This window comes from Oncorhynchus keta, chromosome 2, assembly GCF_023373465.1.
Source record: "Oncorhynchus keta strain PuntledgeMale-10-30-2019 chromosome 2, Oket_V2, whole genome shotgun sequence".
Taxonomy (NCBI): Eukaryota; Metazoa; Chordata; class Actinopteri; order Salmoniformes; family Salmonidae; genus Oncorhynchus; species Oncorhynchus keta.
Window position 1 is genome coordinate 11,935,235 of NC_068422.1, and position 22,484 is coordinate 11,957,718.

The 22,484-nt window shown below is 44.2% G+C and overlaps 1 protein-coding gene across 2 annotated transcripts; it reads right to left on the reverse strand.

Annotated features, from left to right (window-relative positions):
* Nucleotides 1-6,156: 6,156 nt before the first annotated feature.
* LOC118377720 (uncharacterized protein C16orf52 homolog B-like) lies at nucleotides 6,157-21,679 on the reverse strand. Of its 2 annotated transcripts, none has more exons than XM_052471920.1 (3): nucleotides 20,822-21,679; nucleotides 8,758-8,970; nucleotides 6,157-7,785 (listed from the first exon to the last, which is right to left on the reverse strand). In XM_052471920.1, exons 1-3 carry the CDS (start codon nucleotides 20,934-20,936, stop codon nucleotides 7,601-7,603), a joined length of 513 nt encoding a protein of 170 aa, XP_052327880.1. In that variant the 5' UTR covers nucleotides 20,937-21,679; the 3' UTR covers nucleotides 6,157-7,600. The 2 variants fall into 2 exon arrangements, with proteins under 2 accessions (XP_052327880.1, XP_052327882.1); XM_052471922.1 differs by having other exon boundaries at nucleotides 20,831-21,676.
* Between the last annotated feature and the right edge of the window lie 805 nt (nucleotides 21,680-22,484).

The following is a 22,484-nucleotide window of genomic DNA, read 5'->3' on the forward strand; positions in this document are numbered from 1 at the left end:
TGGTTGTTCCACAGGGATGACAATGGCAGTGGTTGTTCCACAGGGATGACAATGGCAGTGGTTGTTCCACAGGGATGACAATAGCAGTGGTTGTTCCACAGGGATGTCAATAGCAGTGGTTGTTCCACAGGGATGACAATAGCAGTGGTTGTTCCACAGGGATGTCAATAGCAGTGGTTGTTCCACAGGACTGACAATAGCAGTGGTTGTTCCACAGGGCTGACAATAGCAGTGGTTGTTCCACAGGGATGACAATAGCAGTGGTTGTTCCACAGGGATGACAATGGCAGTGGTTGTTCCACAGGGATGACAATAGCAGTGGTTGTTCCACAGGGATGACAATAGCAGTGGTTGTTTCACAGGGATGACAATAGCAGTGGTTGTTTCACAGGGCTGACAATAACAGTGGTTGTTTCACGGGGCTGACAATAGCAGTGGTTGTTCCACAGGACTGACAATAGCAGTGGTTGTTCCACAGGACTGGCAATCGCAGTGGTTGTTGTGTGTGTGTGTGTGTGTGTGTGTGTGTGTGGGGGGGTGCTGACTGCTGCTTGACCTTTATCAACAATGGGCCAGTGGGAGAGAGAGGTGACCTTGTCAGCAGCCCAACTGTGTCCCTGCCTGCCAGTTGCTGGCTGTGAGCTGTGATTTGCTGCTCAACATGCTGTGTGGTACCAAAATGTAAAAAACACACAACAAACCAATTTTCTTTCTGGTATCCATGGTAACATTTATTGTGCTTGTTCTGTGAAGTTGTCCAGGGTTTTTTGCCACCTTTTTGGTAAATAATATCCAAAACAACAGAGCATAGCCTACTTTTTACTTTGTAATAAAACACAACATGTTGGCACTGATTTGTGCATTTCTCCTTTGCCAAGATAATCCATCTATCTGACAAGTGTGGCATATCAATAAACGGAAAACTTCTTATGGCTGCAGGGGCAGTATTGAGTAGCTTGGATGAAAGGTGCCCAGAGGTGCACAGAGTAAACGGCCTGCTCCTCAGTCTCACTTGCTAACATTTGCACATTATTATTAGTATTGGATAGAAAACACTCTGGTGTTTCTAAAACTGTTTGAATGATGTCTGTGAGTATAACAGAACTCATATGGCAGGCAAAAACATGAGAAGAAATCCAAACAGGAAGTGAGAAATCTGAGGCTGGTCAATTTTCAACCCAGGCCCTATTGAATTCACAGTGGGATATGAATGAAGTTGCACTTCCTAGGCTTCCACCAGATGTCAACCGTCTTTAGAAACTTGAATGAAGCTTCTACTGTAACGGTTATCTTCCTCCTCCTCCGATGAGGAGGAGTAGTAAGGATCGGAGGACCAATGCGCAGCGTGGTACGTGTTCATGCTCTTTATTAAAACAAGCGAACACTGAAACAAAATAATAAACGACACGTGAAATAACCAACCGAAACAGTTCCATGTGGAACACACAGACACAGAAAATAAACACCCACGAAACACAAGTGGGAAAAGGCTACCTAAGTATGATTCTCAATCAGAGACAACTAACGACACCTGCCTCTGATTGAGAACCATAACAGGCCAAACGCGAACACAACATAGAAAACGGAACATAGACAACCCACCCAACTCACGCCCTGACCATACTAAAACAAAGACAAATCAAAGGAACTAAGGTCAGAACGTGACATCTACTGTGTTGTGGGACTGAATAAGAGCTGAATAAGTCAGGTTACTGGCAGAGAGCAATTTCCTGGTCATGCGCATTCCACATCGACCTGCACGCGCATCCCACTCGACCTGCACAAGCATTTGGATATGTGTACCTAACGCCCTAACAAAAGTAGCTACTTGGACATAAATAACGGACATTATCGAACAAATCAAGCATTTATTGTGGAACTGTGATTCCTAGGGGTGCATTCTGATGAAGATCATCAAAGGTAAGGGAATATTTATAATGTGATTTCTGGTTTTTGTTGACTCCAACATGGCGCCTAATTTTATTATTTTTCTGAGCGCCATCTCAGATTATTGCATGGTTTTCTTTTTCCGTAAAGTATTTTTGAAATCTGACACAGCAGTTGCATTAAGGAGAGGTAAATCTATAATTCCATGTGTATAACTTTTATTATCATCTACATTTATGATGAGTATTTCTGTTGAATTTATGTGGCTATGCAAAATCACTGGATGTTTTTGGAACTAGTGAACTGTCACGTCCTGACCTTAGTTCGTTTTGTATGTTTCTATTTTAGGTTGGTCAGGGCGTGAGTTGGGGTGGGCATTCTATGTTTTGTTCTTGTGTTTATATTTCTATGTGTTTGGCCTGGTATGGTTCCCAACCAGAGGCAGCTGTCAATCGTTGTCTCTGATTGAGAACCATACTTAAGTAGCCTATTTTCCCACTCTTGTTTGTGGGTGGTTATTTTCCGTTTCAGTGTTTTTCACCATTCGGGACTGTTTCGGTTTTTCTTTATTCGCTTGTTCGTTTGTTTCCTGTGTTCAGTGTAATAAATATGACGAACACTTACCACGCTGCATATTGGTCCGATATTTCCTACTCCTCCTCACAAGAGGAAGACAACAATCGTTACATGAATGTAACGTGCCAATGTAAACTCTGATTTTTTTAGATAAATATGAACTTTATCAAACAAAACATACATGTATTGTGTAACATGAAGTCCTATGAGTGTCATCTGATGAAGATCATCAAAGGTTAGTGATTAATTTTATCTCTATTTGTGCTTTTTGAGACTCTCTTTGGCTGGAAAAATGTCTGTGTTTTTCTTTGTGGTGCTTTCGCTGTAAAGCCTATTTGAAATCGGACACTGTGGTGGGATTAACAACAAGATTACCTTTAAAACGGTATAAAATACATGTATGTTTGAGGAATTTTAATTATGAGATTCTGTTGTTTTGAATTTGGTGCCCTGCACTTTCACTGGCTGTTGTCATATCATCCCGTTAATGGGATTGCAGCCCTAAGAAGTTTTAAACAGCATGATCATTACAGAGGTGCACCTTGTGCTGGGGACAATAAAAGACCACTCTGTAAGTGTGCAGTTTTGTAACACAACACAATGCCATAGATGTCTCATGTTTTGAGGGAGCATGACACCTGATGAAACTGTGGGTTTGCACAAACAAAGAATTTCTGAACAAACTGTCAGAAACCATCTCAGGGAAGCTGCAGTTCGGGATCATGACCAATGTTCCTTCTAAACTGCAGGTATGCGCGACCACGCACCTCCTCCAGGACTGCAGTACAGAAGAAATGCCATGCAAGAGATTGAACTTCACTGAGTTCACCCCTTTAACTTGCACTATATAGATCAACGTTTCTTCTGTGATCATTCAACATTATATCAATCCTTTTTCAATGCAACAAACCAAAACAGATCTAAATTTTCAGGATTGAGTCTGGGATTTTGTTGTAGGCAGAGCCAGAGCGCAACGGAGTAGAATTCTACTGGCAGGGGTAGTTTACTAGTTGTCTTTCAATCACCCGCGAGTGAATGCCTCTTTCAGATCAGTGCCAAGCCTGTGCACATTTGTTGATCTTCTTTGCTAGTTAGCGAGTTATTAGCCCAGTTTTAGATAAGTATAGGTCAGCAATGGGGAGTTACTGCTTCCTACAAGAGCACAAAGAAGTGTAGGCTACATTTCAAATGGGCTTTGAAAAGACAGTCCGGTAAAAAGTTTATGTCTTAATTAAAAGTGGCAGTGTTGTATTTTGAGACAAGCTTGAATGTGCAAATAAGCCAATAGGCAGAGGGGTAGCCTATATTGTCTATTTTTTTATATGGTAATAATAATGACTTTTATTTTGTAAAGTGGTTTCTTGCATCATACAACACAATACAATGCAATTTACAGTAACACCCCTGGTGTTACAGACCAAGTAGATAAATCATTCATTAATGTCATCATGTAAAAGCTTTATTAAAAGTGTCATGTAATGTATGCCTGGCTACTGTAGGCTACAGCACAGAAATCAAAAGTTATTTCCATGTGAAAATGTTATGGGATTTCAACTGTACCGGGCATGTCAACGTTGTGAACAGAGTCCCCTTTGGTGGCGGTGGGGTTATGATATGGGCAGGCATAAGCTACCGACAACGAACACAATTGCATTTTTTTATTTCAACTTTTTTTAACTAGGCAAGTCAGTTAAGAACAAATTATTGTTTACAATGACGGCCTAGGAACAGTGGGTTAACTGCCTTATTCAGGGGCAGAACGACTGATTTTTACCTGGTCAGCTCAGGGATTCGATCACGCAACCTTTCGGTTACTGGTGATGGCAATTTCAATGCAGAGATACAGTGGTTCCTCATTTAAAAATTGCGTCATACTGCAGCACACCTTGCATGCTGCCACAGCATACTGTGGCAAGTAATTTCATTGTCATCCATTTCTTCTGTTACTGCAAGTAATTGCTAGTTTGACCACCAGAGGGCATCTTTGAGAAGCATTTGATTGTATTCCGTATTGGCATTACCAGAGAATTTACCATTTTTTTTTGTAATAACACAGTATATAGTATTGATTTTAAGAAATTTGGCTTAATTAATTTGATTAATATTATTGTGTCTCTATTCAGAGATAAACAAAAAACTAAACCCCCAGAGTTTCCATTAGGATGGAATGGAAAATATGACGCTGTACAACGTGACGGTCGGGAGTAGGCTACAGGATTGGAGGATTCTAAATGGTTTGCCCTCATTAGACAACTTTGTTCCAATATTTCTATAAATCAGTGATATTTATTCCCACAGTAATTCGTTATGAGTCCATAACTAAATCTACATCTGCATTTTGAAAGAGTATTTTTTATCATTATTTTATTAATGAAATGTGTTTATTTGTTTATTAGGCTACTGTGCAGGCTACAATCTATACTGTAGTAGACATGGGAAAGTGCCTAATTCCTTACATAACGGAGAGCAGGCCATGTCTGTACTACAGAATGCAGGGCACGCGGGAGGCCTGTGTTATTTCATAGTTGTGATGTTTTCACTATTATTCTACAATGTAGAAGTAGTAAAAATAAAAAATAAAAATCCTGGAATGAGTAGGTGCGTCCAAAATTTGACTGGTACTTGCTTAATTCATTTGATCAATATTATGTTTGTTCTATTCCAAGAAAAACCCTCTGGGTTTCCATTAGGATGGAATGGAAAATATGGTGATGTGCAACTTGACGGTCGGCAGTACAGTACTGGGCTATTTAGCTGTGGTTGCCGCCAGTTGTCTTTTAAATTTAACCTTTGACTTGGCAAGTCAGGTAAGAACAAATTCTTATTTACAATGAAGGCCTACCCCGGCCAAACCCGGATGATGCTGGGTCAACTGTGCACAGCCCTATGGCACTGATACAGCCTGAATTCAAACCAGGGACTGTAGTAAAGCCTCTTGCACCGAGATGCAGTGCCTTAGACCGCTGCGCCACTCGGGAGCCATGACCAATATATAAATATAGATATATATTTTTATAACATTAACCGTGTGTAGGTAGATGTGGAAAGATAGATACAAATGATTTGTTGCACGTTGGGGAGGTTCACACCTAGCTCGGCTATCAGACAATTCTTTAGTAAAGGTTGAATAGTCTATTGTTCAGCTAAGAGCCCATCCTGCTACGCTTGTGAAAAACAAATAATAATACTTTTTCCCCTTTCCACATGTTAAAGATTCCAATTGATAAAGTGTTTTTCGTCACAATCGGCCCCAACCCCAATTAATACATTTGGGCAAGGTCGATAGCATGCTGAACTTCGGCTAGAATGTTGAGGGTTCAAAACCTGCTCCCTGGTTGTTACAGCATGGTAACGCACGGCTCCATGTCGCAAGGATCTGTACACAATTCCTGGAAGCTGAAAATGTCCCAGTTCTTCCATGGCCTGCAGACTCACCAGACATGTCACCCATTGAGCATGTGTGGGATGCTCTGGATCGGCATGTACGACAGCGCGTTCCAGTTCCTGCCAACTTCAGCTTCCATTGAAGAGGAGTGGGACAACATTCCACAGCCCACAATCAACAGCCTGATCAACTCTATGCAAAGGAGATGAGTGGTGCTGCATGATATTGTTGCGTTTAGATTTTTGTTCTCTGTAGTTGCTTATATGATACAGAATGTTCTCCCCAGTCTAAATTAATAGATTGGATCATTTGTCATGTTGTGTAACTTTTAATGAGATGGTTTTCCAGAGTAGTTCATGTATATCACAGTGCTTCCTCAAACAACAGCCATGCTGTCTATGTAGCCTACATGAGCAAGTCAGCCAGTCATGAGAACAAATTGACAGACGTAAAAGCGAAGAAAACAGACATGTAGGAATTCCATGATACAGTGCATTGACCATAAAAAAGTACTATAAATGCTCCATCTTGGGAAAATAATGCATTCATGAAAACAAATAAATACTTTTACTCTTTCATGAAATACTTTACAATTGTATTGAATTAGTTCTAATTGTTTTCCATCATCATGTGATCCAACAGACTTCCTGCTTTTCATAGTTTCATCATGAATCTAGAGGCCAGCTCCACTCATAGGACCCAAGACAATAGCTCTGAGGTCTAACTCAACTTCCAACCATATATGCATAATCTACAAAATGATGGCTTCATCATTCTTATTGCCGGCTTCAGCCTTTCTACCACTGTGCTTCTTATGGGGCGGAGTGACTTGACTTTCTGTTGTCATGGCCATGGGTGACAGTCTTCCCTGTCCTGATGATTCATGTCAGTTTAAGGCTCTAGCCACTCCCCCTTCTGGGTCGATCCATGAAGAAAGTGCCTTTTATGTCCTGGTGACATTGTGTGCACATTTTGATAAAACACTCAATTTAACAATTGGATCACAAATCTACACTCTAACTAAACATTTAAAAAATCCAAAAGTAGTGTGTTTTACATTAAAATACATTTGTCGTTTTCTCTGAAAATGCCAATTTTGGCATGTCCCACGTCATGTTTGTCCGACTTGAAGATTTTAACCGACTTAACCTTCAAATTTCCCAAAGTTTTCACCATCATTGTAATATAATTTGTTGCCTTGACAACATAATCTCTGGAAATTATTATTGATCTCATGTGATTAGTGATTCATTTACATTTACATTTGTCTCTCATGTCAACCAGTTATGTGAACTGAACTCTCGTTTTAATATGGTTAAACTATTCCTGAAATAAAAATAAAATATCAAAAGGAGGAGATGGGGAAATCATATTTGTTATGAAGTTAACATGTGCTCTTTGACAGAATGTTCAAATTTGGTGAAATAAGAAAGTTACACTACCCAGAAAGGCACTCTATTTGTGGAAGGACACTTCTGTGTTCACTGATCTGTGAGGGGGCTGGATAGGTGTCCATTCCTCCAAGATCTATGAACACAGACAGACTAGTGCCTACTACCTGTCCTATTGACCCAGAGCTAGGTGCCGTAGATTCCTGTCATCCAAAGGTACGTCAGAGAGAAAGAGTGGTTCTCACAGTTCGTCTTCTTCCCTTCCAGCTGGGCAATTTCAAATGTCAGGCCTAGCAAATGCTTCTACAAAGGCATTTCTCTAAGCGCAAGAATGTTTAGAAAAACCAAAGTGCCCGATATGTCACCCAGGCAAGCAGACCTTCCCTGCAAACAGTAGTCCCACTATAGTGAAAAATATAGACAGGACAAAGAGTACATATGAGGACCCCACCACTGTGTTGTTGGGTAGTTTATAAGGTTGTCCCCCGACCTCATCGATGTAAAATCCTATAGGAAATATAAGAGCTGCCATACAGAGCAGGATCACTATGGAGGAGAGAGGAAACAAAGTTTAGAAACAGTCTTCTTAAAAACACTATTCACAGTACAACATATTTAGGGAGCAATATATCTTACAACATTTAAAGAGTAGGCAGCAACATGATCTCAGGCTAAATTCTATATTTGCGTTTTCATCGTCGTGGAAACCTGACAGAGCTGAAAATAAATCAATTTACATTGTCATATTAAATTGTCATTACTTGGGTATTATTATACCTCAATAGGTAATTCTAGCCCAATAATGATTAGGATAAAATGACCTCTGGAATTATAATAATAACAAAGGAATGTTATTCCGTCATATCCCTTGGACCACTAAAAATCCCTCCTCCTGGTTTTAGCTCCACTCATAGCAACCCCATTTACTCTAGGTGTTCAAGGAGCCACTCAGCACAGTTCCATTTGAACATTTAGGCCATTTAGCAGACGCTCTTATCCAGAGTGACTTACAGGAGCAATTAGGGTTAAGTGCCTTGCTCAATGGCACATCAACAGATTTTTCACCTATTCGGCATGGAGATGTGAAACAAGCGACGTTTCCGTTACTGGCCAACACTCTTAACCGCTAGGCTACCTGCCGCCCACACAGTTACCACACAAAAGCTTTTACTAAAATGAAACCAAAGTGACATTCATCTCGGCTTACTCAAATCAATTTGCTAACATCCATTAGTGACATAACAAGAATTTCAAGGTGCTTCAACGCTGTAACTAATGGCTTTCCCTCAAATCACAGCCTATTCCCTAGTCTACTGTACTACTTTAGCCAGAATAGGGGATTAACAGGAGTCTGTCTGGCCCCAGTCATGACTTAAATGGTGACAGTGTTGGCCATGTTTCTGTATTTATCGTATTGCAGTCTTGGTCTCTTGTCCAGGCCGTCACTGTAAACGAGAACTGGTTCCCCATTGGCCTGTCTGGTTAAATAACCGTTACATAAGTCCAAATGAAACGTACTCCCAGTGAAGGCGATCCAGCGGGCGTAACGAGTGGCCTCGCGGTGCCAGTGTGATGCCACCAACAGGCCGCAGGTCACCGTGAGGGAGATGATGCCCAGGATAATGAAGAAGAGGGTGGTGACCCACTCAGGGGGCAGCCGCGGGGGGATACAGGTCCATTCACGACCGTGGATGGTCTGGCACTGCCGCACCAGGCCTACCGTCAGGGAACCTAGAGAGACAGGAGAAGGAGAGAGAAGAGATAGATCAGTCAGGGTTAGATCCCACACAGCAGCAGTCCCACTGTCAGAGCATCTACAGAACACAGGAAGTTGGTGGCACCTTAATTGGGGATGGTTGGAGTGGAATAGGTAGAATATTATCAAATACATTAAACACATGGTTTCCATGTGTTTGATGCCATTCCTTTCGCTCCGTTCCTGCCATCATTATGAGCCGTTCTCCCCTCAGCAGCCTGCACTGCTACAGACAGAGTGCTTGATCACATACACCCACGGAGGAAGAATATCTTTCATCACACAGAGCATACTCTCACTGTTCAGGTCAACTGTGCTCTCACACACCACAACAACATGTGTCACTTTTCAGCAGAATCTTTTCATTTTCTGTACACCTTGTTTTATTAGAAGAAACTTAACCCAGAGCAGTAGATTGCATCAGTTCTAAAATATCCCCCAACTTGTGACGGTATCACCATTAGAAAAGCTAAGATCTGTATGAGGCATCACTGCATTACATCACATCTGGACTAATGACCTCCCTGGTGACACTGGATTCCACTTCCAGTGCCCTGTGACCACACAAAGTAGAGCTCAAGGAAGGTTGGTATGGTAACAAGGCTGAAGAGTGGGACTCTTAGGCCCTGGACCAATGGCAGGGGTCCCTGAGGAATCAATCAATGACGTAAGACTTGGATGGCTCAGGAACAGAGCCCCTGACACCAGAGAGAGGAAGAGAGCTGGAGGGAAGAGGGGGAGAGAGAAAGAGGGATGGAAGGATAACGAAAGCAGAGGGGGGACCCAGAGCCTCTGAAACCACAGAGAGAGATGAGATAAAGGAGAGAGGGAGAAGATAAGAATTCACATCAGAAAGTCACTCACTGTCAAAGAACCTCCCCTCTCCTGCCCCAAAGCCTGCTGGGTCCAATTAAGTCAGCAAGCTAGGCCTGCTGAACACATAACTCTTCCAACAACAATAAGAGCATATATGAACCCCACCCTCCCTAACCCAACACAGAACGTGCCAACTCAGATACACTCAACCCCCTCATCCATCCAGCTACAAAGGACAATTCAACGGTATAGATTTGAATGAGAGAAATGTGAAATTAAATCCTCCGACCCCTTTCTTCCATTTCTCTCTCAGGAGATGAGGAGTTATCCCTGAGCCAGCACGTTGTGTCTTCCAGAGGCTGGAGACAGAGAGGAGAGACGAACAGTGGGCAAGGCTTGTGAGATATACTGTATACTGGGTATTTCAAAATACCGATGTTATGATTTTTACTGTTTTAATTTTTTAGGGTTGGGGGCACCACCGACTTGCAGGGGCTGCGGGCTATCACACTGCTCATAACTATAAGTTAAGTATAACTATAAGAAATGTAAGATCAGTCAAATAAATTATATCCAGCTATGAATGTGGTTTGCCAACTTGCTCGCTCAGTGGCTACATGTCAAGATTAAGCTTCTTGTTTGCAGCAAGACATTCAACCCCTTCCCGGATCCAGATCCCTGTTGCCTCAACCATTACTATGAGCCTGTCCTCCCCAACTAAGGTGCCACCAGCCCCCTTTATTTATCCTTTATTTAACTAGGCAAGTCAGCTAAGAACAAATTCTTATTTACAATGATGGCCCTCCCCTAACCCGGATAACGCTGGGCCAATTGTGCGCTGCCCTATGGAACCCCCGATCATGGCCGGTTGTGATCTTGCCCGGGATCACACCCAGGTCTGTAGGTACGCCTCTAGCACTGACTTAGACCGATGCGCCACTCAGGATTCCTTTGATTTGAAGCCACATATAGACCTACTGTATGTGGATCTAATGCTGATCAAAGCTGTTATGTCGTGGCTATTGACATGGCACCCTAATATAATACTCATAACAAAACCAAACTGCTGTGTCCTGTTTCCTCATCCATTATAGTGATCAAATTTGCTTCCCAATTACCAGAATCACAAATTAATGGTAGAAAGTTATGCTACCAACTCTGATACATATCATATTATAGTACCAGACAGATCTCAGTGGAAAACATCCCTTCAACAGGGTTTACTTACTTCAGCTGATTATTTTGAGGTTATACCCCTTCAACAGTTTAGATAGATATACAGTAGGATAGATGTGTCAACTATGAGGTAGCATACCTATGAATGGTTGTATGAGTCTGCAGCGAGAGAGCACACTGAAGTGTAACATACTGCATGCATACTATGTTGATTCCATGATCTCTGAGCCCCTCCATTTTCTACACAGGATATCCTGTTCATTCGTTATACATTATTTTATCTAAGTGAAGAGCACAACAGAAATAGGCATAAGCTACCAGGACTTCACATCCCAACCACTTCATATCCTTTATGAAAAGGTCCTGCCTCAGAAGAATATGTCACATATGCCACTGTCAAAGAATCAAAAATACTGATAAAACGTTAAAAAGAGTGACATAGTATATCCTATCATAACACAATATTTCCCTCTCTTATTAAGCAAGCTTACACACCCAGTCCATAACTTGTCATTGGTGTAAATTGTACTTTTTGTTCAATGGGACTCTTGGGGGACATTTCTAATTCGTGGGACTGTTCAGCAGCTGTTTTAAGTGTGTAACACATCAGACATCAAGCTTGTCTAATAGCCAGGGCGTCAAGACAGAGAGTGTGTGTGTGTGTGTGTGTGTGTGTGTGTGTGTGTGTGTGTGTGTGTGTGTGTGTGTGTGTGTGTGTGTGTGTGTGTGTGTGTGTGTGTGTGTGTGTGTGTGTGTGTGTGTGTGTGTGTGTGTGTGTGTGTGTGTGTGTGTGTGTGTGTGTGTGTGTGTGTGTGTGTGTGTGTGTGTGTGTGTGTGTGTGTGTGTGTGTGTGTATGCCAATGTCTGTAGTTAGTAAACACTTCCCCATGCAGCCCCAGTCAGTCCCCTGCTGTTTCCGACTACAGAATACCTGCGTAACAAGCAGGAAATTAGCTTGTCTAAGACACACACACCTCTATAAACTTTTATAAAGCTTCACATCCTGGATAACTACAAGAGAGGTTTGCTGTAAACAAATAAACCATAATGATTCCTTTCCAGGCTAAACTTGAGGTGGTGAAAGAGACATTTGTGTTTATAACAACATCTGCCAATCTGATGGAGTCATTGTCAACATCTGTTTATCTGTAAGCAATAAGCATCATCTGGTGCTGCCAAAATACTGATACCATAAGAAAGAGCATAAGTTAGACCTGCAAGTTAACTTCATTTGCAGGAATAACTACACTTGTAGGAAAAAAAGGTGCCGTTCTAGAACCTAAAATGGTTCTTCAGTTGTCCCCATAGGACAACCGTTTGAAGAACCCATTTTTGGTTCCAGGTAGAAACCTTTTGAGTTCTATGTGGAACCCTTTTCATAGAGGGTTATACACAGAACCCAAAAGGTTTCTCCCTGGAACCAAAAGGGGTTCTCCTATCGGGACGGCCGAATAATATTTTTGGAAACCTTTATTCTAAGAGTGTAGGTCTAAGCATTTATGTATTTCACTTGGACAAAACAATATGTTGGACTTCAGATACACAAACAGGGCCTTCCAGTCAAGACAATTTCCTTGATAATTAAGCTGTGAGTGCTTCATCTGAAAGAATTCTCCCTCCCAGCAGACCTCATCAGGAAAGACTCCACACATTACCATTTACAAGCAATGCTTCTCTCCACCTGGTAATTACTATTAGGCTGGAACAAAAGGCTTTTAACCCTGCTTGATTTCATACCTTCTCTGTATGGGATGAGGGGAAGTCTCACAAGGGAAGTCTGGCTAGTAATGACTGAAAACACAATATGGGTGGACCTCAAGCCTGTTTCTGTTCCTTCTTTGTATGATATGTTCTACCTGAACGCTCCTGGACTGTGCTGTAACAGTGTAATGGAGGTATGTTCTACCCGAACGCTCCTGGACTGTGCTGTAACAGTGTAATGGAGGTATGTTCTACCCGAACGCTCCTGGACTGTGCTGTAACAGTGTAATGGAGGTATGTTCTACCCGAACGCTCCTGGACTGTGCTGTAACAGTGTAATGGAGGTATGTTCTACCCGAACGCTCCTGGACTGTGCTGTAACAGTGTAATGGAGGTATGTTCTACCCGAACGCTCCTGGACTGTGCTGTAACAGTGTAATGGAGGTATGTTCTACCCGAACGCTCCTGGACTGTGCTGTAACAGTGTAATGGAGGTATGTTCTACCCGAACGCTCCTGGACTGTGCTGTAACAGTGTAATGGAGGTATGTTCTACCCGAACGCTCCTGGACTGTGCTGTAACAGTGTAATGGAGGTATGTTCTACCCGAACGCTCCTGGACTGTGCTGTAACAGTGTAATGGATGTATGTTCTACGCGAACGCTCCTGGACTGTGCTGTAACAGTGTAATGGAGGTATGTTCTACCTGAACGCTGCTGGACTGTGCTGTAACAGTGTAATGGAGGTATGTTCTACCTGAACGCTCCTGGACTGTGCTGTAACAGTGTAATGGAGGTATGTTCTACCTGAACGCTCCTGGACTGTGCTGTAACAGTGTAATGGAGGTATGTTCTACCTGAACGCTCCTGGACTGTGCTGTAACAGTGTAATGGAGGTATGTTCTACCTGAACGCTCCTGGACTGTGCTGTAACAGTGTAATGGAGGTATGTTCTACCTGAACGCTCCTGGACTGTGCTGTAACAGTGTAATGGAGGTATGTTCTACCTGAACGCTCCTGGACTGTGCTGTAACAGTGTAATGGAGGTATGTTCTACCTGAACGCTCCTGGACTGTGCTGTAACAGTGTAATGGAGGTATGTTCTACCTGAACGCTCCTGGACTGTGCTGTAACAGTGTAATGGAGGTATGTTCTACCTGAACGCTCCTGGACTGTGCTGTAACAGTGTAATGGAGGTATGTTCTACCTGAACGCTCCTGGACTGTGCTGTAACAGTGTAATGGAGGTATGTTCTACCTGAACGCTCCTGGACTGTGCTGTAACAGTGTAATGGAGGTATGTTCTACCTGAACGCTCCTGGACTGTGCTGTAACAGTGTAATGGAGGTATGTTCTACCTGAACGCTCCTGGACTGTGCTGTAACAGTGTAATGGAGGTATGTTCTACCTGAACGCTCCTGGACTGTGCTGTAACAGTGTAATGGAGGTATGTTCTACCTGAACGCTCCTGGACTGTGCTGTAACAGTGTAATGGAGGTATGTTCTACCTGAACGCTCCTGGACTGTGCTGTAACAGTGTAATGGAGGTATGTTCTACCTGAACGCTCCTGGACTGTGCTGTAACAGTGTAATGGAGGTATGTTCTACCTGAACGCTCCTGGACTGTGCTGTAACAGTGTAATGGAGGTATGTTCTACCTGAACGCTCCTGGACTGTGCTGTAACAGTGTAATGGAGGTATGTTCTACCTGAACGCTCCTGGACTGTGCTGTAACAGTGTAATGGAGGTATGTTCTACCTGAACGCTCCTGGACTGTGCTGTAACAGTGTAATGGAGGTATGTTCTACCCGAACGCTCCTGGACTGTGCTGTAACAGTGTAATGGAGGTATGTTCTACCCGAACGCTCCTGGACTGTGCTGTAACAGTGTAATGGAGGTATGTTCTACCCGAACGCTCCTGGACTGTGCTGTAACAGTGTAATGGAGGTATGTTCTACCCGAACGCTCCTGGACTGTGCTGTAACAGTGTAATGGAGGTATGTTTTACCCGAACGCTCCTGGACTGTGCTGTAACAGTGTAATGGAGGTATGTTCTGCCTGAACGCTCCTGGACTGTGCTGTAACAGTGTAATGGAGGTATGTTCTACCTGAACGCTCCTGGACTGTGCTGTAACAGTGTAATGGAGGTATGTTCTACCTGAACGCTCCTGGACTGTGCTGTAACAGTGTAATGGAGGTATGTTCTACCTGAACGCTCCTGGACTGTGCTGTAACAGTGTAATGGAGGTATGTTCTACCTGAACGCTCCTGGACTGTGCTGTAACAGTGTAATGGAGGTATGTTCTACCTGAACGCTCCTGGACTGTGCTGTAACAGTGTAATGGAGGTATGTTCTACCTGAACGCTCCTGGACTGTGCTGTAACAGTGTAATGGAGGTATGTTCTACCTGAACGCTCCTGGACTGTGCTGTAACAGTGTAATGGAGGTATGTTCTACCTGAACGCTCCTGGACTGTGCTGTAACAGTGTAATGGAGGTATGTTCTACCTGAACGCTCCTGGACTGTGCTGTAACAGTGTAATGGAGGTATGTTCTACCTGAACGCTCCTGGACTGTGCTGTAACAGTGTAATGGAGGTATGTTCTACCTGAACGCTCCTGGACTGTGCTGTAACAGTGTAATGGAGGTATGTTCTACCTGAACGCTCCTGGACTGTGCTGTAACAGTGTAATGGAGGTATGTTCTACCTGAACGCTCCTGGACTGTGCTGTAACAGTGTAATGGAGGTATGTTCTACCTGAACGCTCCTGGACTGTGCTGTAACAGTGTAATGGAGGTATGTTCTACCTGAACGCTCCTGGACTGTGCTGTAACAGTGTAATGGAGGTATGTTCTACCTGAACGCTCCTGGACTGTGCTGTAACAGTGTAATGGAGGTATGTTCTACCTGAACGCTCCTGGACTGTGCTGTAACAGTGTAATGGAGGTATGTTCTACCTGAACGCTCCTGGACTGTGCTGTAACAGTGTAATGGAGGTATGTTCTACCTGAACGCTCCTGGACTGTGCTGTAACAGTGTAATGGAGGTATGTTCTACCTGAACGCTCCTGGACTGTGCTGTAACAGTGTAATGGAGGTATGTTCTACCTGAACGCTCCTGGACTGTGCTGTAACAGTGTAATGGAGGTATGTTCTACCTGAACGCTCCTGGACTGTGCTGTAACAGTGTAATGGAGGTATGTTCTACCTGAACGCTCCTGGACTGTGCTGTAACAGTGTAATGGAGGTATGTTCTACCTGAACGCTCCTGGACTGTGCTGTAACAGTGTAATGGAGGTATGTTCTACCTGAACGCTCCTGGACTGTGCTGTAACAGTGTAATGGAGGTATGTTCTACCTGAACGCTCCTGGACTGTGCTGTAACAGTGTAATGGAGGTATGTTCTACCTGAACGCTCCTGGACTGTGCTGTAACAGTGTAATGGAGGTATGTTCTACCTGAACGCTCCTGGACTGTGCTGTAACAGTGTAATGGAGGTATGTTCTACCTGAACGCTCCTGGACTGTGCTGTAACAGTGTAATGGAGGTATGTTCTACCTGAACGCTCCTGGACTGTGCTGTAACAGTGTAATGGAGGTATGTTCTACCTGAACGCTCCTGGACTGTGCTGTAACAGTGTAATGGAGGTATGTTCTACCTGAACGCTCCTGGACTGTGCTGTAACAGTGTAATGGAGGTATGTTCTACCTGAACGCTCCTGGACTGTGCTGTAACAGTGTAATGGAGGTATGTTCTACCTGAACGCTCCTGGACTGTGCTGTAACAGTGTAATGGAGGTATGTTCTACCTGAACGCTCCTGGACTGTGCTGTAACAGTGTAATGGAGGTATGTTCTACCTGAACGCTCCTGGACTGTGCTGTAACAGTGTAATGGAGGTATGTTCTACCTGAACGCTCCTGGACTGTGCTGTAACAGTGTAATGGAGGTATGTTCTACCTGAACGCTCCTGGACTGTGCTGTAACAGTGTAATGGAGGTATGTTCTACCTGAACGCTCCTGGACTGTGCTGTAACAGTGTAATGGAGGTATGTTCTACCTGAACGCTCCTGGACTGTGCTGTAACAGTGTAATGGAGGTATGTTCTACCTGAACGCTCCTGGACTGTGCTGTAACAGTGTAATGGAGGTATGTTCTACCTGAACGCTCCTGGACTGTGCTGTAACAGTGTAATGGAGGTATGTTCTACCTGAACGCTCCTGGACTGTGCTGTAACAGTGTAATGGAGGTATGTTCTACCTGAACGCTCCTGGACTGTGCTGTAACAGTGTAATGGAGGTATGTTCTACCTGAACGCTCCTGGACTGTGCTGTAACAGTGTAATGGAGGTATGTTCTACCTGAACGCTCCTGGACTGTGCTGTAACAGTGTAATGGAGGTATGTTCTACCTGAACGCTCCTGGACTGTGCTGTAACAGTGTAATGGAGGTATGTTCTACCTGAACGCTCCTGGACTGTGCTGTAACAGTGTAATGGAGGTATGTTCTACCTGAACGCTCCTGGACTGTGCTGTAACAGTGTAATGGAGGTATGTTCTACCTGAACGCTCCTGGACTGTGCTGTAACAGTGTAATGGAGGTATGTTCTACCTGAACGCTCCTGGACTGTGCTGTAACAGTGTAATGGAGGTATGTTCTACCTGAACGCTCCTGGACTGTGCTGTAACAGTGTAATGGAGGTATGTTCTACCTGAACGCTCCTGGACTGTGCTGTAACAGTGTAATGGAGGTATGTTCTACCTGAACGCTCCTGGACTGTGCTGTAACAGTGTAATGGAGGTATGTTCTACCTGAACGCTCCTGGACTGTGCTGTAACAGTGTAATGGAGGTATGTTCTACCTGAACGCTCCTGGACTGTGCTGTAACAGTGTAATGGAGGTATGTTCTACCTGAACGCTCCTGGACTGTGCTGTAACAGTGTAATGGAGGTATGTTCTACCTGAACGCTCCTGGACTGTGCTGTAACAGTGTAATGGAGGCTATAAATTGTCATTAATATGTACATTTTCAGGTTCCCATTCATTCTCAAAGTGCTGAGCATATAATAAGAGTTATAACATGATTAGAATCATGTCACCTTAGATTTATTAAGTGACATTGTTGGCCAGGGGTTAGTGTGTGACGTTGGTGGCCAGGGGTTAGTGTGTGACGTTGGTGGCCAGGGGTTAGTGTGTGACGTTGGTGGCCAGGGGTTAGCGTGTGACGTTGGTGGCCAGGGGTTAGCGTGTGACGTTGGTGGCCAGGGGTTAGCGTGTGACGTTGGTGGCCAGGGGTTAGCGTGTGACGTTGGTGGCCAGGGGTTAGCGTGTGACGTTGGTGGCCAGGGGTTAGCGTGTGACGTTGGTGGCCAGGGGTTAGCGTGTGACGTTGGTGGCCAGGGGTTAGTGTGTGATGATGGTGGTCAGGGGTTAGTCTGTGATGTTGGTGGCCAGGGGTTAGTGTGTGACGTTGGTGGCCAGGGGTTAGTGTGTGACGTTGGTGGCCAGGGGTTAGTGTGTGACGTTGGTGGCCAGGGGTTAGTGTGTGACGTTGGTGGCCAGGGGTTAGTGTGTGACGTTGGTGGCCAGGGGTTAGTGTGTGACGTTGTTGGCCAGGGGTTAGTGTGTGACGTTGTTGGCCAGGGGTTAGTGTGTGACGTTGGTGGCCAGGGGTTAGTGTGTGACGTTGGTGGCCAGGGGTTAGTGTGTGACGTTGTTGGCCAGGGGTTAGTGTGTGACGTTGTTGGCCAGGGGTTAGTGTGTGACGTTGGTGGCCAGGGGTTAGTGTGTGACGTTGGTGGCCAGGGGTTAGCGTGTGACGTTGGTGGCCAGGGGTTAGCGTGTGACGTTGGTGGCCAGGGGTTAGCGTGTGACGTTGGTGGCCAGGGGTTAGCGTGTGACGTTGGTGGCCAGGGGTTAGCGTGTGACGTTGGTGGCCAGGGGTTAGTGTGTGACGTTGTTGGCCAGGGGTTAGTGTGTGACGTTGGTGGCCAGGGGTTAGTGTGTGACGTTGGTGGCCAGGGGTTAGAGTGTGACGTTGGTGGCCAGGGGTTAGTCTGTGATGTTGGTGGCCAGGGGCTAGAGAGGACTTGTGGGATGTCATGTCTGGTTTGGTCTCTCCTATGTTTTCATTCTTTGTATAAAAAAAGAAAAGAATGATCACAAATGAGACCATTAAAATCTAAACATAGGACTCATAAATTAGCTTTTCCATCCTGGCACCTACCTCACAATTACAAGGGGAAAATGTCACCTATCCCGGTTGTTTATGCAGTAGGCCACAGCATGGAACTACAATCTGCTGGCTACAGATGTATCTAAAAGGCATTAGCTCATTCTAAGTGACCTATCGTTTAGTCGTAGCCTTTACTGTTGCACTTAATTTGACCATGTCCTCAGGCTGGATACTGTAGATTAAATACAAATGCCCCAGTATGTCTGTGTCAGATGCATAAAACATACAGAGAGTGAGTGCAAAGCTGAACAGACCTCCAAGCGCATAGCCGGAAATGTGGCCCTCACTTCACCACTGAGTCTGACACACTATTTGTCAACAGTCACCCTGCTCTTTGACCACTGCACCACTCGGGAGGTGAATTGATAGCTAGTACAGGGTAGCTTATATGCCTTGAAGGGACATGGGGTATCAGGGAGGTGAGTTTGTAGCTGGTACAGGGTAGCTTATATGCCTTGAAGGGACATGGGGTATCAGGGAGGTGAATTGATAGCTAGTACAGGGTAGCTTATATGCCTTGAAGGGACATGGGGTATCAGGGAGGTGAGTTTGTAGCTAGTACAGGGTAGCTTATATGCCTTGAAGGGACATGGGGTATCAGGGAGGTGAGTTTGTAGCTGGTACAGGGTAGTTTATATGCCTTGAAGGGACATGGGGTATCAGGGAGGTGAGTTTGTAGCTGGTACAGGGTAGCTTATATGCCTTGAAGGGACATGGGGTATCAGGGAGGTGAGTTTGTAGCTAGTACAGGGTAGCTTATATGCCTTGAAGGGACATGGGGTATCAGGGAGGTGAGTTTGATAGCTAGTACAGGGTAGCTTATATGCCTTGAAGGGACATGGGGTATCAGGGAGGTGAGTTTGTAGCTGGTACAGGGTAGCTTATATGCCTTGAAGGGACATGGGGTATCAGGGAGGTGAGTTTGTAGCTGGTACAGGGTAGTTTATATGCCTTGAAGGGACATGGGGTATCAGGGAGGTGAGTTTGTAGCTGGTACAGGGTAGCTTATATGCCTTGAAGGGACATGGGGTATCAGGGAGGTGAGTTTGTAGCTGGTACAGGGTAGCTTATATGCCTTGAAGGGACATGGGGTATCAGGGGATGTTGGGGTGAAACAGTAGAGGGCAGTTCAATTATCACCAGCTGTGGAGGATGATGATTGGTGGTTTGAGGACAAGCCCCAAGAGGCCAAGCCCCGAGAGGACGAGAGCGAGAGAGAATGCCAAAGTAGCTCACTGTATTTTGGAGGGATGGGGTGGATGTGGGGAGAAAGAGGGCAGGACTGCTTGTATAAAGTGTAACAGATCATGTAGAAGTTCTTTGATGATGCCACATTATAAGATTCTGAAGCTCAAGAGAAAGGTCACCAGAATGCCAAAGTGTTATATTTGGAAGAGGGTGGTGGTGTTGTGTGGCTGATGCAGTAGAGTGGAAAGAGAATGATTCAAAAACGTTGGGTTACGTGAACTGAAATCCTAGAAGAATAGTGTGTCAAAGAGGTTGATTAAGCAATAAGGCCTGGGGGGGGTGTGGTATATGGCCAATATACTATGGCTACGCATTGCAGAGTGCCTGGATACAGGCCTTATCCATGGTATGTTTGCCATTTAACACAAACCTCCAAGGTACCTTATTGCTATTATAAACTGGTTGCCAATGTAATTACAGCAGTAAAAATAAATGTTTTGTCATACCCGTGGTATGCGGTCTGATATACCACAGCTGTCAGTCAATCAGCATTCTGTGATGAACCACCCGGTTTATAATGCACATTATTGATCATTGTCAACAAAGCCCCTTCGGGGCCACACAGGGTGACAGCCAGCTGTAGCAGCCTACAGCCAGATGATAGACACTAGACAGATAACGTGTGGAAATATATGAATTAAGTTAAATGCCCTCACCTAACTTACCAGTTGCATCTCCGGTGTTGATCCAGTCTGGATTAGCAATACTGGCGATGGCAAAGATATCTGCCGCTAGAAAGAGGCATCCTGATATGACGGTGAGTTTATCCATTTCTCAGACGTGGATGCTCTCTTCTCTTCTCCTTTACATTGAGTCAATGAGGAAAGACTCCTTTATCTCGCCCTACAAAGGAAAATAGGTCTGAAGAGACTCAGGCATGGATTTCAACGTCCAATATCAATGTTTTGGTCTTGCCCTGTGGAAGCATTGTCGTTGTCCTCTTGGGGGAGAAGGGCAAAGCCTCTCATCTTTACGGCGCGTACGCAGCAGTCCTGGTGTAGGAGTTATGCAAAGCCGTTTCCGTTATGTGAAAAGTTGCCTTTGCAAACTGCCTTCCCATTGACTTATAAATATCGACCATGGCCCTGGCTATGAACGCCCGCTGTTCCACCCATATTCGCCCAGTATTGCAACCTGGTAGCTTATGGTGTAGGAGGAAAAATATATTTGAAAAAGTAATGGAAGGAAAATTCAAAAGTTTTGCGACTATTTCGCCGTTATTAGGACATTAAATATATTCTTGCAAGCGTGCACACTGTACCGCTTATTTCCTGTGTTCCTTTCTCTTCTCCATCTGAGATTTATTCGCTGCAAACAAATTCCAGAAAATACATATCTTGAGAGCAATTGTCTAATTTCATATAATATGCCAATATTCCCTTCAATAGAAATACCGTTATTTATCCTTCGTGAAATGCCCGTCAGATTAATGCATTCGAGGTAGGAAACAGTGGTTAAAAAAACATCGTTGTTCACTCAAGTATTTTTAGCAGACGTCAACTCTCGCGAGATTCTGTACAACTCTGTCAAATAGAGAACCACGTTTTTGGGCGCGTTTGAGTAGTAAGGCTGAAGCAACTGAATGTCGGCGGAAGTCGAGGAGGGACGGAGGGGGACACTAATGTGGTTTTCCAACAACAAGGCTCAGATCAGCATGACAGTGTTTCCAAGGTTTTCTTTATAATTTCGAGAAAAAAAACGTGTCTCCAACACCTACTCACAAACTGAAATTATATCTGTGTACAATATACAATTAATTAGTGAGACAGAGCCTCAATCACATTGATTCATTCACTGTTGGCTGGACATGATTTGTGGTAAAGTTGGGCCAAACAAAAACACTCAAAATGATTGGTTGACAATAGAGCCTCCCACAATGCAGGTGATGGGTTGCAGGATGAAGTTTGTAAAGAGCAATTGCAGAAACTTACAGTCGAAATGTTTTATATAATGCAAATTGACAAAAGTGATCTGCTCGAACGCGCCCTAAATCTCTGCCTCATATTTCTGCTATACTAACCAGGTTTCCAACCTTTTCATGCGCGTGAAGTAGCCGACATGTCGGATAAAACATGTCATGACAGGCCTGATGGAAACAGAACATTTTTCGGTAAACTGTTCAAATTACGACAAAACAAAATACGCTAGACAATGTGGGATCTTTTTGTCTATGTAAAATTAATTATGCGATATATGTCGTGCACAGAAATATTAATATAATAACCATCATATAGAAGTAAATTTGTTCACACGATTACATTTTATGCAGTCACCCCACAACAACTCATCGGGAAAGCATGCTGTTTATTAGGATACAGA

What these genes read in the sequence shown, in the direction of transcription:
- LOC118377720 (XM_052471920.1), bottom strand. Translation starts at nt 20,936, where the DNA reads ATGGATAAACTCACCGTCATATCAGGATGCCTCTTTCTAGCGGCAGAT. An exon ending in AGATGCAACTGGTAAGTTAG is followed by an intron (nt 8,971 to 20,821) that starts GTGAGGGCATTT and finishes CTGTCTCTCTAG; the next exon opens with GTTCCCTGACGGTAGGCCTG. An exon ending in CTGGATCGCCTTCACTGGGA is followed by an intron (nt 7,786 to 8,757) that starts GTACGTTTCATT and finishes TCTCCTCCATAG; the next exon opens with TGATCCTGCTCTGTATGGCA.